This window comes from Heteronotia binoei, chromosome 13 (assembly GCF_032191835.1).
Source record: "Heteronotia binoei isolate CCM8104 ecotype False Entrance Well chromosome 13, APGP_CSIRO_Hbin_v1, whole genome shotgun sequence".
NCBI lineage: Eukaryota > Metazoa > Chordata > Lepidosauria > Squamata > Gekkonidae > Heteronotia > Heteronotia binoei.
Window position 1 is genome coordinate 6,628,792 of NC_083235.1, and position 17,433 is coordinate 6,646,224.

Consider the following 17,433-nt stretch of genomic DNA (forward strand, 5'->3'; position numbering starts at 1 on the left):
GAAGATGGATTATAACATATGGTTTTTTCTTTCCCTTTTTCTTCTTGTTTTAAGAATTTTTTTATGAAGATTCTTTAACTGATAAAATTACCTTTTATTTTTAGCAATTTAATTAAAATACACCGTTGGGGGTCATGAAAAGGAGGGGAGGGAGGAGAAAAATGTAATATATTTGTATTCGTTTTTTATAAGTATTATTACAATATATTGCAGTATAATAAAATTGGTTTAAACACGAATATAGGAAGTCTCCAGAGGTAATAATGGAGTGCCCAGCAGACATTTCCCTCCCCCTCCTGCTTTTTGATGACCCTGAAGTGGGGGAGGGCTTCCAAACTGGGGGATCCCCTTCCCCCACCTGGGGATTGGCAACCCTACGTGAACCCATGACTTTATTTCAGCCTCTCAAGCAAAAATTCTCCCGCTGGTTTTGTCCCTAGAGAACTGGATGTGAACTCACCGACGGCCTTCAACGATTGGTTGTGGGAGGTCGTTTCAAAGAGAGGCCCTTCCGGCCTCAAATCCAGGGCCGCCCGGCAGCTGATTTCCTCGCCGTTGTCCTGTCGCCCAGCAGTTATTGTGTGGTTCGCTGCAACATCGCCGGCTTCACGGGCGGCATGCTTCTCGAACGTCTGCGTGTGCAGTTCCTCCTCCCCTTTGAGGAAGGTCACGGACACGTTCCGCATGGGGGCCACGTTGGAAACCCGGCAGGTCAAGGTATAGTTCTTTCCCACCTCCATCTCTGGCACCGGATCCAGCTTGACCAGCGTGGGAGCTCCTGCAAAGGTGGAAGAAAGGGAACAATCTTCAGCGGCTAATATAATGGGGAAGATCAGGGCAAAGAGACCGCATGTCCCGTTTCTGTTTCAAAGGCAGGTTAAGCACTAAGAAGCCAGCGGGGGTGCAGCAGTTCAAGCAGGGGTGTCAAACTTGCAGTTTGGGGGCCGAATCAGGCCCCCAGAGGGCTCCTATCAGGCCCCTCAGCAACTGGCTCCTGTCTGCTTCCTTCTCCCTCTCTCTTGCTTCCTTCTGCACCACAGCTTGCTTTGCCAAGCTTGCGCAATCGCACAGGAGTTACAGAGCAAAACCTCTATTTTCTCCTTTGGCTGAGGCTCCTCCCTTGGGGAGGAATAGCTTGCTTTGCCAGGCTCTCTCAATCGCACAGCAGAGCTACTGAGCCAAGCCTCTCTTCCTTTTATTGGCTGAAGCTCCCCACCCAGTCCTTGGGGAAAGAAGGAAAGAGCCGGAGCTTCCTTTGCCCAGTTCCCTGGATCCCATGGGAGAAATACCTAGAAAGCACCTTTAAGACCAATGAGTGCTAACGTTTTAGGCATGTTTTAAGTTTTTAAAAAATATATATATTTGCGTTTGTTTCCATAGGTAATAATGGAGTCAGTCTCCATAGGTAATAATGGAGTGCCCAGCGGACATATAACATTTATATCTGTGCTACCTAATCTTAAATAGGCACACACATGGTTTGGCCTGACATGGCCCGGCCCAACAAAGTCTCCTTTATGTCAGATCTGGCCCTCATAACAAATGAGTTTGACACCCCCCGAGTTAGAGGGTTGGACTGGGCTCTGGGAGACATGGGTGCAAATCCCCGCTATGCCATGGGTGACCCGGGGCCAGTCACGCACTTATTTATTTACCTCAGATTTATATCCCGCCCTCTCCGTGAACGGACTCAGGGGGGGCTAACAATCCGAAATCACTAAACTTAAACCATACGGAAATCACTAAGATACAAACATTGTGGTGCTACTCAAAATAAACAGGCGGATTCAAAATCATTCTTCGGCAGGCAGTTCAAGGTCCTTAAAATGTCAGTGGTCCTTAAGACACCGCTGGTCCTGAAGATGTTACACAGTTTCTCATAGCTGGTATTGCTGAGTCACGATCAGAGCGGCAGTGCTCTCCTACTCAGGGGTTATAGGCCAGTCAAAATAATTCTGTTCTACAGGCCCTGTGGAATTGGGAAAGATCCCGCAGGGCCCTTATAGCCTCTGGGAGGGCGTTCCACGCCGGCACTGCCATGGAGAAGCATAGAATCATAGAGTTGGAAGGGACCTCCAGGGTCATCTAGTCCAGCCCCCTGCACAATGCAGGAAACTCACAAACATCTCCCCCTAAATTCGCAGGATCTTCATTGCTGTCAGGTGGCCATCTAGCCTCTGTTTCAAAACCTCCAAGGAAGGAGAACCCACCACCTCCCAAGGAGGAAGCCTGTTCCACTGAGGAACCGCTCTAAACTCACAAACACCTCCCCCTAAATTCGCAGGATCTTCATGGCTGTCAGATGGCCCTCTAGCCTCTGTTTCAAAACCTCCAAGGAAGGAGAGCCCACCACCTCCCAAGGAGGAAGCCTGTTCCACTGAGGAACCGCTCTAAACTCACAAACACCTCCCCCTAAATTCGCAGGATCTTCATGGCTGTCAGATGGCCCTCTAGCCTCTGTTTCAAAACCTCCAAGGAAGGAGAGCCCACCACCTCCCAAGGAGGAAGCCTGTTCCACTGAGGAACTGCTCTAACAGTCAGGAAGTTCTTCCTAATGTTGAGTTGAAAACTCTTTTGATTTAATTTCAATTTGCTGGTTCTGGTCCTACCTTCCAGGGCCACAGAAAACAATTCCACACCATCCTCTCTATGACAGCCTTTCAAGTACTTGAAGATGGTGATCCTATCACCTCTCAGCCGCCTCCTCTCCAGGCTAAACATGCCCAGCTACTTCAACTTTTCTTCATCTAGTCCAGGGGTCCTCAACCTTTTTAAATAGGGGGCCAGTTCACTGTCCCTCAGACTGTTGGAGGGCCGGACTGCCATTACTGTACAAGGCCGCGGGCCGTCAGTTCTCCATCTTCTGCATCTCTCTCCCTTCCCCACACCATACACCCCGGCCTGGGAACTCACCTCACCTCGGTATCACCACACTCTGTCTCCGCCACCTCAGCCCAGTGCTGGAAGTGTGCGTTGCTAACGCGAGTTTAGGTCGAACATCACTTCCGGTCTGATTTTGCCATAACCCGGAGGGCCGCATAAACGTCCTCAGCGGGCCGCATCTGGCCCGCGGGCCGTAGGTTGAGGACCCCTGATCTAGTCCAACCCCCTACACAATGCAGGAAACTCACAAACGCCTCCCCCTAAATTCACAGGATCTTCATTGCTATCAGATGGCCATCTAGCCTCTGTTGAAAAACCTCCAAGGAAGGAGAGCCCACCACCTCCCAAGGAGGAAGCCTGTTCCACTGAGGAACCGCTCTAACGGTCAGGAAGTTCTTCCTAATAGAATCCTAGAGTTGGACGGAACCTCCAGGGCCATCTAGTCCAACCCCCTGCACAATGCAGGAAACTCACAAACCTCCCCCTAAATTCACAGGATCTTCATTGCTGTCAGGTGGCCATCTAGCCTCTGTTGAAAAACCTCCAAGGAAGGAGAGCCCACCACCTCTCGAGAAAGCCTGTTCCACTGAGGAACCGCTCTAAACTCACAAACACCTCCCCCTAAACTCACAGGATCTTCATGGCTGTCAGAGGGCCATCTAGCCTCTGTTGAAAAACCTCCAAGGAAGGAGAGCCCACCACCACCCGAGGAGGAAGCCTGTTCCACTGAGGAACCGCTCTAACGGTCAGCAGACATTTCCCTTCCCTCCCCCCACTTTCTGATGACCCTGAAGCGGGGGGAGGGTCTCCAAACCAGGGGATCCCCTGCCCCCACCTGGGGATTGGCAACCCTATCCCTTGTGTACGATCCCAGCGCTGGACTTACGATAAACTGTGAGATTCACCCGATGAGGTTTCATGTCTGGGGCATCGCTGCAATCAAAGTAGCACGAAGGAGCGGAATCCCAGTTATTGACGTTGACAAGTCGGAAGGCTTTCCACGTAGGCCCCTCTCCCGTGTCTTCCTTTTCCAGGCTGGTTTCGAGGCCACCCGAGGTCACGCTCTGGCAGTTGGTGCTGCAGTTCAGCGTTAAGGACTTCCCGAACTCCACCACGGGATTTTCCGGCCAGGCACTCACAAAGGGTTGCTCTTGGGTTTCTATAAGCACAAAAACATGCCGCGTGAGTTCTCTGACAAGCCATCATTGACTAACCAAAAAAAAAAAAATTGCCTCCGTTTGGGAGAAACGGTGGCTCAGTGGCAGAGCATCTGCTTGGGAAGCAGAAGGTCCCAGGTTCAATCCCCGGCATCTCCAACTAAAAAGGGTCCAGGCAAAGAGGCGTGAAAAACCTCAGCTTGAGACCTTGGAGAGCCGCTGCCAGTCTGAGTAGACAAGACTGCCTTTGATGGACCGAGGGTCTGATTCAGTATAAGGCAGCTTCATATACTCATATGATAGGGGAGGGACAGTGGCTCAGTGGTAGAGCCTCTGCTTGGTAAGCAGAAGGTCCCAGGTTCAATCCCTGGCATCTCATAAGAACACAAGAGAAGCCATGTTGGATCAGGCCAACGGCCCATCCAGTCCAACACTCTGTGCCACACAGTGGCCAAAAATTTTATATACACACACACACTGTGGCTAATAGCCACTGATGGACCTCTGCTCCATATTTTTATCTAAACCCCTCTTGAAGGTGGCTATGCTTGTGGCCGCCACCACCTCCTGTGGCAGTGAATTCCACATGTTAATCACCCTTTGGGTGAAGAAGTACTTCCTTTTATCCATTTTAACCTGTCTGCTCAGCAATTTCATTGAATGCCCACGAGTTCTTGTATTGTATTGTATTGTCTTGTATCTCCAACTCAAAAGGGTCCAGGCAAAGAGGTGTGAAAAACCTCAGCTGGAGACCCTGGAGAGTCCCTGCCCATCTGAGTAGACAAGACTGACTTTGATGGACCGAGGGTCTGATTCAGTATAAGGCAGCTTCATATACTCATATGATAGGGGAGGGACGGTGGCTCAGTGGTAGAGCATCTGCTTGGGAAGCAGAAGGTTCCAGGTTCAATCCCCGGCATCTCCAACTAAAAAGGGTCCAGGCAAAGAGGCGTGAAAAACCTCAGCTGGAGACCCTGGAGAGTCCCTGCCCGTCTGAGTAGACAAGACTGACTTTGTTGGACCGAGGGTCTGATTCAGTGTAAGGCAGCTTTGTATGTTCATGCATAGGTTCATATGCTTGCATAAAAACTTCATCCACAAAAGGGAATCTTAAAAGGTGAGATTCTGGTGGAAGAACATAGTACAGAAGGATGCGATGCTGTACAATTCACTTTCTGAAATGGCCAGGTACTCACAAAGGGTTGCTCCTTAAACCTCCAACAGCACAATCACTTGCCACATGCGTTCTCTTACCAACATGATGGAATAACAAAAATAAATGCCTCTGTTTGCATTCAAAATTCATCCCTAAAAGGGAATCTTAAAAGTTGAGATCCTGGTGGAGGAACATCGTAAAGAGGGAAGCGATTCCACATAGAACTTGGAAACTTGCTTAACGTAAGAGCCACACAGAACGCACATCAGATGTCTGAGAGCGTCAAGACATGAACAAATATCACACACATGGGTTTATGAAAATTCTTAAACACTTTCTTTGCACAGAAAGATAAAAATACATATGCATGCACTATATAACGCGACCATTTTAGGAGGAGACTTTTTAAAGAACAAAAGCTGGGAATAACAGTCCCCATAAGACCAGCGTAGGGAAGACTTGAGAGTCAGTCTACATTAAGCTCCTCCTTGACCTGCGCGAGCTGCATAATATGTGTGAAAGAGCCACAGCATGGCCACCCCAGCTCTAAAACATCACATTAACAAAACACAGAACAAAGTTTGATTCCAGTAGCACCTTTAAGACCCAAAAAACATTGATTCTGGGTATAAGCTTTCGTGTGCAGGCACGCTTCATGATGAAGTTATCCGAAGAAGTGTGCGTGCACACAAAAACTTATACCCAGAATTAAACTTCGTCGGTGTTAAAGGTGCCACTGGACTCAAACTCGGTTCTGTTGCTTTGGACCCACGCGGGGGTCAGCGACCCACCTGAATTTAACAACAACAACAAAACTTTCAGAAATAGATGTTTACACAAGCCGCAAGAGGATATCAAAACTGCGACCTTCTGGTGGAGGAACATTAAAAAAAAAAAAGGGGAAAGGTGAAGAGAAAGAAGAGACTTTGCTCAAGACAGGTAAGAAACCGGGCTTGTCTCGGGGAGATATTGTCACTTGCTTTTTCCTTTGCAAATGTTAAATGCTGGGTTCCACGGTAAGAATGGGGACTCCAAGCACAGTGATCAGCAAATTTACTAGTGATTTCAGCAACTATGTACGAGCATGCAAACCCCAGACCACGGGTTGGTTATATAACCAGGGGTGGCCAAACTGTAGCTCGGGAGCCACACGTGGCTTTTTCATACATCTTGTGTGGCTCTTGAAGCCCCCGCTGCTCTGTCAACCGGTTTGGAGAAGGCTTTTCTCTCTTTCAATCACTTCTGCAAGCCAAGTCAGATGGCGACTGGGAGAATGCGTTTAAAGTTAAAACTGCTTTCTTTCCACCTCTCCCTCCTCCTTTTCCACCTCTCCCTCCCTCCTCCTTGACCTTCCTTCCGTACGGCTCTCAAACAATCCGATATTTGTGTCTTGCGGCTCTCAAACATCTGGTACTTACTCTTTGTGGCTCTGACATAAAGCACGTTTGGCCACTTCTGTTAAAAAAAGAAAAGAAAAAGGAAAGGTCCCCTGTGCAAGCACCAGTCGTTTCCGGCTCTGGGGTGACGTTGCTTTCACAACGTTTTCACGGCAGACTTTTTATGGGGTGGTTTGCCATTGCCTTCCCCAGTCATCTATTAGTGGCCCCGTGGCACAGAGTGGTAAAGCAGCAGTACTGCAGTACTGTGATCTGAACTCTCTGCTCATGACCTGAGTTCGATTCCGGCAGAAGCTGGGTTCAGGTAGCCGGCCCGAGGTTGACTCAGCCTTCCATCCTTCCGAGGTCAGTAAAAAGAGTACCCAGCTTGCTGGGGGGGGGGGGGAGTGTAAAATACTGGGGAAGGCAATGGCAAACCACCCCCGTAAAAAGTCTGCCGTGAAAATGTGAAAGCAACGTCACCTCAGAGTCGGAAATGACTGGTGCTTGCACAGGGGACCTTTCCTTCCTTTCCTTGCCATTGCCTTCCCCAGTCACCTACACTTTACCCCCAGCAAGCTGGAGACTCATTTGACCCACCTCGGAAGGATGGAAGGCTGAGTCAACCTGAGCTGGCTACCTGAAACCAGCTTCCGCCGGGATCGAAATCAGGTCGTGAGCAGAGAGTTCAGACTGCAGTACTGCAGCTTTACCACTCTGTGCCATGGGGCTCTGCCACCCCTGTTATTTATTGTTAAATTTCACCCTGCTCCCAACCCACTCCTTTGCATATTAGGTCACAACCCCCGATTGAGCCAATTCTCCAAGAGCTTACAGGGCCTACTGTAAGCTTCAGCAGGATTGGCTACAGCAGGGGGTGTGGCCTAATATGCAAAGGAGTTCCTGCTACTGAAAAAAGCATTAAAACTGGCCCTCGAGCCCTCTATATGTTGCCCAGCGTGGCCCATCTAACCAGACTGCGGCTGCTGCGCTCCTAGCGCTCCTATTGTCTTTAGGATTGAAGCTCACAGAGTCCCTAGGAAACTTCATAACGGTATCGCTATGGCCCTTTTAGGTCTCCAAGAACACCGTCCTAAAGACAATTTCCTGGAATTAAACCCCAACGAAGCAAGCAGGGACTGACTGTGGAACAGATCTGTTTATGATTAACTTCCTAAGAATCCTCTGCCACTCCTTACTCCACTCAGCGTGAAACGGAAAGCACCCCTTTTCCGGGCCCAGCCTGGGCCCAGACTCGATGTCGCGCGCCACACCTAGCGAGGTTTCCCTGTTATCTCTCTTTGCCATATTCAACTGCAAGAATCGTAGCTTGGAAGCCGATTGCTGACATTTATTTATAAGCAGCAGGCTGATCTAAGTGAGCCTTTTTAAAGAAGAAACTGGTGACTCAAAAAAGGAAGCCGGCACTTTCAGCCTGCAATACCTGGGTAAGCCTGTTTAGGGAAGGATACACCACAGCTGCAGGGCTTTTTTCTTCTGGGGGGGGGGCATGCGGTGGAATGGAGGGGGTACGGTTGCCAAGTCGAATTTAAGAAATATCGGGACTTTGGGGGTGGAGCCAGGAGACATTAGGCGTGGAGCCAAGATCAAGGCTGTGACAATCATCATTGAACTCCAAAGGGAGTTCTGGCCCTCAGATTTAAAGGGATGGCACACCTTTGCAATGCCTTCCTTCCATAGGAGATAATGAAGGATAGGGGCACCTTCTTTTGGGGCTCATAGAATTGGACCCCTTGGTCCAATCGTTTTGAAACTTGGGGGGTATGTTGGGGAGAGGCACTAGATGCTGTACTGAAAATGTGGTGCCTCTACCTCAAAAAAACAGCCCCCCCCCCAGAGCTCCAGATACCCGCGGATCAATTCTCCATGATTTTCTATGGGAATAAATCTCCATAGGGAATAACAAGAGTTCCCAGCAGACATTTCCCTCCCCTCCCCCCGCTTTTGGACGACCCTGAAGTGGGGGGAGGGCCTCCAAACCGGGGGATCCCCTGCCCCCACCTGGGGATTGGCAACCCTAGGAGGGGGACATGAGTTGATGGCATAAAACACAAACGCGCAACTGCAAAAGGCCACATCTTTGCCCCACCAAATTCCCCCCCATCCCCCCCCATCAAATTACAAACTGGTCCAGCCCCAGAGTTGCAGCCCAATGATTTTAAAGTAGGGTTGCCAAGTCCAATTCAGGAAATATTTGGGAACTTTGGGGGTGGAGCCAAGAGACTTTGGGGGGAGGAGCCAGGAGACTTTGGGGGAGGAGCCAGGAGACTTTGGGGGTGGAGCCAGGAACAAGGGTGTGACAAGCATAATTGAACTCCAAAGGGAGTTCTGGCCATCGCATTTCAAGGAACCGCACACTTTTTAAAAGCCTTCCCTCCGTTGGAAACAATGAAGAAAAGGGGCACCTTTTTGGGGGGCTCATAGAATTGGACCCTCTGGTCCAATCTTCTTGAAACTTGAAGGGTATTTTAGAGAGAGGCACTGGATGCTATGCTGAAAATTTGGTGCCTCTACCTCAAAACATAGCCCTTCCCCCCCCTCCCCGAGCCACAGATCAATTCTCCATTATACTCTATGAGAATCAGTCTCCGTAGGGAATAATGGAGTGCTCAGGAGACATTTCCCTCCCCCTCTGCTTTCTGATGACCCTGAAGTGGGGGGAGGGCTTCTAAACCGGGGGATCCCCTGCCCCCACCTGGGGATCTGGTAAGACAAAAATAACACCACAGTACCCTCACACCACACTATTTAAAAGAGTCACCCACATTGTCTTCTTGAAGTTTGCAGCGCCCTTTCAAAACAGCCTCTGGATTCCGCTGCATGCAGCTTCCGCATAGACAGGCGGCTGTTATCAGACTGCTGGCCACACACAAAATTCAGGGACTCTCCAGGGTTTCGGGCAAGGGTCTTTCCTTTCTCAGTCCTCCCACCTGATCGCCTCGTATGGGAGGGGGAAAGCAAACCTTGGGATTCCCCTCTTTGCAAACATGTTCCCCGCCTAGAATAAAGATTGAGTCCAGGGACACCTTAAAGACCAACAAAGTTTCATTCTGGGTAGAAGCTTTCTGCCTACCGAACTATGACTCACCCTCCCAGGCTTTTATACCACATTTACCCTGCCCGGGCATAGCTCCAATTGGGGCACAGCCTGCCAGCTGTCAGCAAGTGGCAATCGAAACAGAAGTGGCAGTACCAGGAATTAGATTTCTTTTCAGAGAAAAAGAAACGGAGAATCTCTTCCTCCGCCTTTCGCTGGGAGGGAGTTGAAACTGCAGTACAACTGTATAAGGCGCTCGGAGAACGGCTCAGTCCTCAGTGTCTGCCTACCACACCTGGGCTTCATCTAGGAATCAACCATAGCACCCCCTGAGCATGCACAGAGTGCATTTCTCTCGCTGCTGAAGAACACTAGACGTTTTTGTGCCTGTGCTGCTTTCTCTGTTAGGGATAGGGTTGCCAAGTCCAATTCAAGAAATATCTGGGGGCTTTGGGGGTGGAGCCAGGAGACTTTGGGGGTGGAGCCAGGAGACATTAGGGGGGGAGCCAAGATCAAGGCTGTGACAAGCATTATTGAACTCCATAGGGAGTTCTGGCCATCACATTTAAAGGGACGGCACACCTTTTCAATTCCTTCCTTCCATAGGAAATAATGAAGGATAGGGGCACCTTCTTTTGGGGCTCATAGAATTGGACCCCCTGGTCCAATCTTTTTGAAACTTGGGGGGTATTTTGGGGAGAGGCACTAGATGCTATACTGAAAATCTGGTGCCTCTACCCAAAAAAACAGCTCCCCCAGAGCCCCAGATACCTTAAGATCAATTCTCCATGATTTTCTAAGGGAATAAATCTCCACAGGGAATAATAGATTTCCCAGCAGATATTTCCCTCCCCTCCCCCTGCTTTCTGACGACCCTGAAGCGGGGGGAGGGCCTCCAAACCGGGGAATCCCCTGCCCCCACCTGGGGATTGGCAACCCTAGTTAGAGAGTTCAAGATGGCTTACGAATGCCAGGGTGCAATCCAGAAACATTTTCCTGAGTTCTCTGATACTGATCCACTTTTCACAGTTCTCCACAAGGCTTTTTTTTGCAGCAGGAGCTCCTTTGCATATTAGGCCACACCCTCCTGATGTGGCCAATCCACTAACAGCTTACAGGGTTCTTCGTACAGGGCCTACTGTAAGATCCAGGAGGATTGGCTACATCAGGGTCTGTGTGGCCTAATATGCAAAGAAGTTCCTGCTACAAAAAAAAAAGCCCTGGAACTTCTCCATATTGGAGAACTCAGAAAAACACTTCTGGATAAGAGAGGGAGCCATTTCTAAGCCGCCTTGAGCTCCATAAGCACAGAGAGTGATTAAAACTTGGAGATCGCTGCCAGAGGTTCTGGTGATGGCTACAGAAATAAACAACTCAAAAAGGGGTTTAGATGGATTCATAGGGGATCAGTCTATCCGTGGCTAGTAACCATGGTGACTAAAGGGGACTTCCACAGTCAGAGGCAGCCAACCTCTGAATCCCAGAGCCAGAAGGCAACAACAGGGGAAGGCCTCAGCCTCTCTGCCCTGTTGTTGGCCCTCCAGAGGAACTGGCTGGCCACTGTGTGAGACAGGAGACTGGACTAGATGGACCCTCACTGGTCTGATCCAGCAGGGCTCTTCTGATGTTCTTCTCAGGGAAAGGCCTTGGCCTCTCTGCCCTGTTGTTGGCTCTCCAGAGGAACTGGTTGGTCACTGAGTGAGACAGGAGGCTGGACTAGATGGACCCTCCCTGGTCTGATCCAGCAGGGCTCTTCTGATGTTCTTCTCAGGGAAAGCCCTGGGCCTCTCTGCCCTGTTGTTGGCCCTCCAGAGGAACTGGTTGGCCTCTGTGTGAGACAGGAGGCTGGACTAGATGGACCCTCCCTGGTCTGATCCAGCAGGGCTCTTCTGATGTCCTTCTCAGGGGAAGGCCTCAGCCTCTCTGCCCTGTTGTTGGCCCTCCAGAGGAACTGGGTGGCCACTGTGTGAGAAAGGAGGCTGGACTAGATGGACCCTCACTGGTCTGACCCAGCAGGGCTCTTCTGATGTTCTTCTCAGGGGAAGGCCTCGGCCTCTCTGCCCTGTTGTTGGCCCTCCAGAGGAACAGGCTGGTCACTGTGTGAGACAGGAGGCTGAACTAGATGGACCCCCCCTGGACTGATCCAGCAGGGCTCTTCTGATGTTCTTCTCAGGGAAAGCCCTGGGCCTCTCTGCCCTGTTGTTGGCCCTCCAGAGGAACTGGTTGGCCTCTGTGTGAGACAGGAAGCTGGACTAGATGGACCCTCCCTGGTCTGATCCAGCAGGGCTCTTCTGATGTCCTCAGGGGAAGGCCTCAGCCTCTCTGCCCTGTTGTTGGCCCTCCAGAGGAACTGGCTGGTCACTGTGTGAGACAGGAGGCTGGACTAGATGGACCCTCCCTGGTCTGATCCAGCAGGGCTCTTCTGATGTTCTTCTCAGGGAAAGGCCTTGGCCTCTCTGCCCTGTTGTTGGCCCTCCAGAGGAACTGGTTGGCCTCTGTGTGAGACAGGAGGCTGGACTAGATGGACCCTCCCTGGTCTGATCCAGCAGGGCTCTTCTGATGTCCTTCTCAGGGGAAGGCCTCAGCCTCTCTGCCCTGTTGTTGGCCCTCCAGAGGAACTGGGTGACCACTGTGTGAGAAAGGAGGCTGGACTAGATGGACCCTCACTGGTCTGACCCAGCAGGGCTCTTCTGATGTTCTTCTCAGGGGAAGGCCTCAGCCTCTCTGCCCTGTTGTTGGCCCTCCAGAGGAACTGGCTGGTCACTGTGTGAGACAGGAGGCTGAACTAGATGGACCCTCACTGGTCTGATCCAGCAGGGCTCTTCTGATGTTCTTCTCAGGGAAAGGCCTTGGACTCTCTGCCCTGTTGTTGGCCCTCCAGAGGAACTGGTTGGTCACTGAGTGAGACAGGAGGCTGGACTATATGGACCCTCCCTGGTCTGATCCAGCAGGGCTCTTCTGATGTTCTTCTCAGGGAAAGGCCTTGGCCTCTCTGCCCTGTTGTTGGCCCTCCAGAGGAACTGGTTGGCCTCTGTGTGAGACAGGAGGCTGGACTAGATGGACCCTCACTGGTCTGATCCAGCAGGGCTCTTCTGATGTCCTTCTCAGGGGAAGGCCTCAGCCTCTCTGCCCTGTTGTTGGCCCTCCAGAGGAACTGGCTGGTCACTGTGTGAGACAGGAGGCTGGACTAGATGGACCCTCACTGGTCTGATCCAGCAGGGCTCTTCTGATGTTCTTCTCAGGGGAAGGTCTTGGCCTCTCTGCCCTGTTGTTGGCCCTCCAGAGGAACTGGTTGGCCACTGTGTGAGACAGGATGCTGGACTAGATGGACCCTCACTGGTATGATCCAGCAGGGCTCTTCTGATGTTCTTCTCAGGGGAAGGCCTCGGCCTCTCTGCCCTGTTGTTGTCCATCCAGAGGAACTGGGTGGCCACTGTGTGAGACAGGAGGCTGGACTAGATGGACCCTCCTGGGTCTGATCCAGCAGGGCTCTTGTGATGTTCTTCTCAGGGGAAGGCCTCGGCCTCTCTGCCCTGTTGTTGGCCCTCCAGGGGTACTGGGTGGCCACTGTGAAAGACAGGAGGCTGGACTAGATGGACCCTCCCTGGTCTGATCCAGCAGGGCTCTTCTGCTGTTCTTATATTTAATTTAAATACAGCTAATAAATGTTTTAAATAAACAAACAAACTTCTCTGCTCCACCAAAATTCTTGCTTGGAATGAAACACGGCCAGCTGTTTTATCTCTGCTTCCCTTTGGGGAATCAGCTGGCGTTCAAGGAGTCTCCTTCCAGCTGTTATGGTCTGCTGCAGAAGAACAAAGCAAAGTCCAGCCGTGCCTTAAAGTCTCTTCCAACAGAACTTTCCACAGACCTTAACCCTTCGACCGGTGCCTGTAGTGCGTCGTCCACCACGCATTCAATAAAAAAGGTAAAGGTAGTCCCCTGTGCAAGCACCAGTCTTTTCCGACTCTGGGGTGACATTGCTTTCATGCTTTTTTCACGGCAGACTTTTTAACGCGGTGGTTTGCCATTGCCTTCCCCAGTCATCTACACTTTCCCCCCAGTAAGCTGGATACTCATTTTACCGACCTCAGAAGGATGGAAGGCTGAGTCCACCATGAGCCGGCTACCTGAACCCAGCTTCCGCCGGGATTGAACGCAGGTCGTGAGCAGAGCTCGGACTGCAGCTTTACCACTCTGCGCCACGGGGCTCCTTTAGGCATTCAATAGATGTCTTTAAAAGGCACCGATCCACAAAAGCATCTCTTGTAATCACACCCTGGCTGTCTTTAAGCTTGCCACAAGACGGCTAGTTAGTTTGGGCTTCGTTCTTAACTGGGTTGGATCAACGGCACCCACATAGCCGGTGGGGTGCGGAGTGGGGTGTGTGTGTGAAGAAATCCAAGAACCTAAGAGCAGGCCTCATTTTATTGTAGTCTTTCTTTCATACCCCTCCCCCAAAAAATACTTGCTTCTGGGCTCCATGGTTCAACCCCCCGTGAGAATGTTGCCAAACTCTAAGATTGGACAAACTGTCTCATATTTTTGCCCACAAAAAATGCGGAAATAACCAAAACGTATCAAGCAGATAGATGGAAATCTTCCTCGTGTCATTGGGGCCTCAGAGGAGAAAGTCACTTCAAAAGTACGATGGGAGTAAGGATGTATGATGACAATTCTAATTCAAGAAGCCTTTGAAGGTAGTTGCTGAGCTGATCTAATTTATTCCACCTCCCGGTGATGTCTGGGGGTGCGGGGCATATGCAAATGAATTGTGCTAATGAGCTCTGGCACCTCTTTTTCTCCAAAATAGCCCCTCCCAAGGAGATTGCTCTAGTTGCTGGGGCATAGCACTTTGGGAATCTGGAGAAGGTTTCGGGAAAGCAAAGACAAGTTTTGGAGCCCCCCCACATCAACTCCTCCCTTCCAGTGCGAGGGGTTGCTAACCTCCAGTTGGGGCCTGGAGATCTCCCATTATTATAGCTGCTCTCCAGATGAGAGGGATCAGCTCCCTTACAGCCAGAGTTACCAACTCAGGGTTGGAGGATTCCTGGAGATTTAAAGGGGGGGTTGTGTCAGGGACCTTGGAGGCTTATACTGCCAGAGTCTTCTCTCCAAAGCAGCCATTTCCTCCAAGGGAAATGAAGCCTGTTCTCTGGAGAGCACTCAGAATCCCAGGCGAGCTCTGGGTCTCGCCTGGAAATTGGGAACCCTGCTTAAAGAAAATGCCACAAAGTCCCCCCTCCAAAGCAGCCATTTCCTCTTAGGGAACTGATCTCTGAGGTCTGGAGAGGAGCTAGAATTCCAGGAGATCCCCATGTCCCACCTGGAGGCTGGCATCCCTGAACCTCAGTGGGGCACAAGGCCACAGAGTCCCCCCTCCAAAGCAGCCCTTTCCTCCAGGGGAACTGATCTCTGCAGTCTGGAGAGGAGCTGGAATTCCGGGGGATCCCCAGGTCCCACCTGGAGGCTGGCATCCCTGAACCTCAGTGGGGCGCAAGGCCACAGAATCCCCCCTCCAAAGCAGCCCTTTCCTCCAGGGGAACTGATCTCTGTAGTCTGGAAACGAGCTAGAATTCTGAGGGATTCCCTGGTCCCACCTGGAGGCTGGCATCCCTGAACCTCAGTGGGGCACAAGGCCACAGAGTCCCCCCTCCAAAGCAGCCCTTTCCTCCAGGGGAACTGATCTCTGCAGTCTGGAGAGGAGCTGGAATTCCGGGGGATCCCCAGGTGGTTATTATCACACAGAGATCCACGAAACAACGGCGGGACTGAAACCGTCCGTGAATATATTGCAAACCACCGTGTGTATATTGAAGCATGTCACAATGCAAGACCAACGGCAGTCAAATATCAAAATCCAGCCTTCCGAGTTCCAAACACAGCTCATGTACAGAATGCTTTCAAATCAGTCCAGCCGCATCACTCGCAGATTTTCAACAACACGCTGATACCTTCCCATATGCTTCATAGATGACATTTCAGATTGGAAGGTACCTCCAGGGTCATCTAGTCCAACCCCCTGCACAATGCAGGAAAGTCACAAAGACCGCCCCCTAAATTCACAGGAATCCCCCAAATTAAAAGCACTTGTGCTGTGTCCTATAAGCCCCAATAAATATATCCCTGGGAATCTTGCCTAGCATTCCTTCTATCAACTCCGGATGGCTTCCAGTCTCCATATAAAGTCGATAAGGATTGTAGTCGTTTCCCCACCCTTACCCCCCCCCCCCCCCAAAGGAAAAATCCCCACCTTTTTCGCTCTCTCTGCGGTCTGGAGACCGGCTGTCAACAGCGGGAGGTCTCCAGGGCGTCCCCCCAGAGACTAGCGAGCCCTCCCGGAATCTCCCGACCGGGAGATGGCCACCGCGCCCCCCCCGCGCCCTCACCTTGCGCCATCGCCGCCGAGGCGAGGAGGAAGACGAGAAGGGGGTGCATGCTGAGCGAACGTCCCAAAATCCGAAGCCGCTGGCGGCGGAAAGCGAAGCGAGGCAGATCCAGATTGAGCGGCGCGCGTCTAAATGGCGAGTCTCTGGCGCTGCCTGGCTGCCGCCCGTCTTATATTGCTGGGCGAGTTCCGGGAAACCCTCGTGCAGTGTAGGGGGCGGGGGGGGGATAGATCTGCGGCGTGCTCCCGGGGAAACTCCCGCGGCCTGGCGGCTGATTTGCAAGCTGACCTCCGGGGGCGGCAGGCAGGCAGGCGGGGAAAGTTCCAGTCCCCCCCCTCCCCTTGCAAGGCTCCTCCCTCCCAATCCACACTCCCCTCCCCCCCCACAGCTGGCCCAACCGCGGCTCTTTCGCACATACTGGGTGGCTCTTGAAGCCCCCGCCGCCCTGTCGGCTGCCTTGGAGAAGGCGTTTGCCTCTTGAAGTCACTTCTCCAACCAAGCCAGCTGGCAGCTCGGAGAAGGCATTTGGAGTTAAAGGTGCTTTCTTTCCACCTCTCCCTCCTCCCACCCCCATCTAGTTTGCCTTCCTCCCTTGTCTCGCGGCTCTCGAACGTCTGATGTGTGTGTCTTGCGGGGCTCAGACATCTGATGTTCGTGTCTTGCGGCTCTCAGACATAAGAACAGAAGAGAAGCCATATTGGATCAGGCCAATGGCCCATCCAGTCCAACACTCTGAGTCACATAAGAACAGAAGAGAAGCCATGTTGGATCAGGCCAGTGGCCCATCCAGTCCAACACTCTGTGTCACATAAGAACAGAGGAGGCCATGTTAGATCAGGCAAATGGCCCACCCAGTCCAACACTCTGTGTCACATAAGAACAGAAGAGAAGCCATGTTGGATCAGGCCAATGGCCCATCCAGTCCAACACTCTGAGTCACATAAGAACAGAAGAGAAGCCATATTGGATCAGGCCAACGGCCTATCCAGTCCAACACTGAGTCACATAAGAACAGAAGAGAAGCCATATTGGATCAGGCCAACGGCCTATCCAGTCCAACACTGAGTCACATAAGAACAGAAGAGAAGCCATATTGGATCAGGCCAATGGCCCATCCAGTCCAACACTCTGAGTCACATAAGAACAGAAGAGAGGCCATATTGGATCAGGCCAATGGCCCATCAAGTCCAACACTCTGAGTCACATAAGAACAGAAGAGAAGCCATGTTGGATCAGGCCAGTGGCCCATCCAGTCCAACACTCTGTGTCACATAAGAACAGAGGAGGCCATGTTAGATCAGGCAAATGGCCCACCCAGTCCAACACTCTGTGTCACATAAGAACAGAAGAGAAGCCATGTTGGATCAGGCCAATGGCCCATCCAGTCCAACACTCTGAGTCACATAAGAACAGA

The 17,433-nt window shown here is 51.5% G+C and overlaps 1 protein-coding gene across 1 annotated transcript in view; it reads right to left on the minus strand.

The window, feature by feature from the left end:
* Window positions 1-16,068, minus strand: part of LOC132581830 (intercellular adhesion molecule 5-like) — a 29,714-nt gene extending 13,646 nt beyond the window's left edge. Inside the window, exons 1-3 of the mRNA XM_060253244.1 lie at window positions 16,020-16,068; window positions 3,770-4,042; window positions 461-778 (exon numbers count right to left, since the gene is read on the minus strand). Of these exons, the coding sequence (XP_060109227.1) occupies window positions 461-778; window positions 3,770-4,042; window positions 16,020-16,068 (640 nt within the window). The remainder of the gene's footprint in view (window positions 1-460; window positions 779-3,769; window positions 4,043-16,019) is intronic.
* Window positions 16,069-17,433: the final 1,365 nt, after the last annotated feature.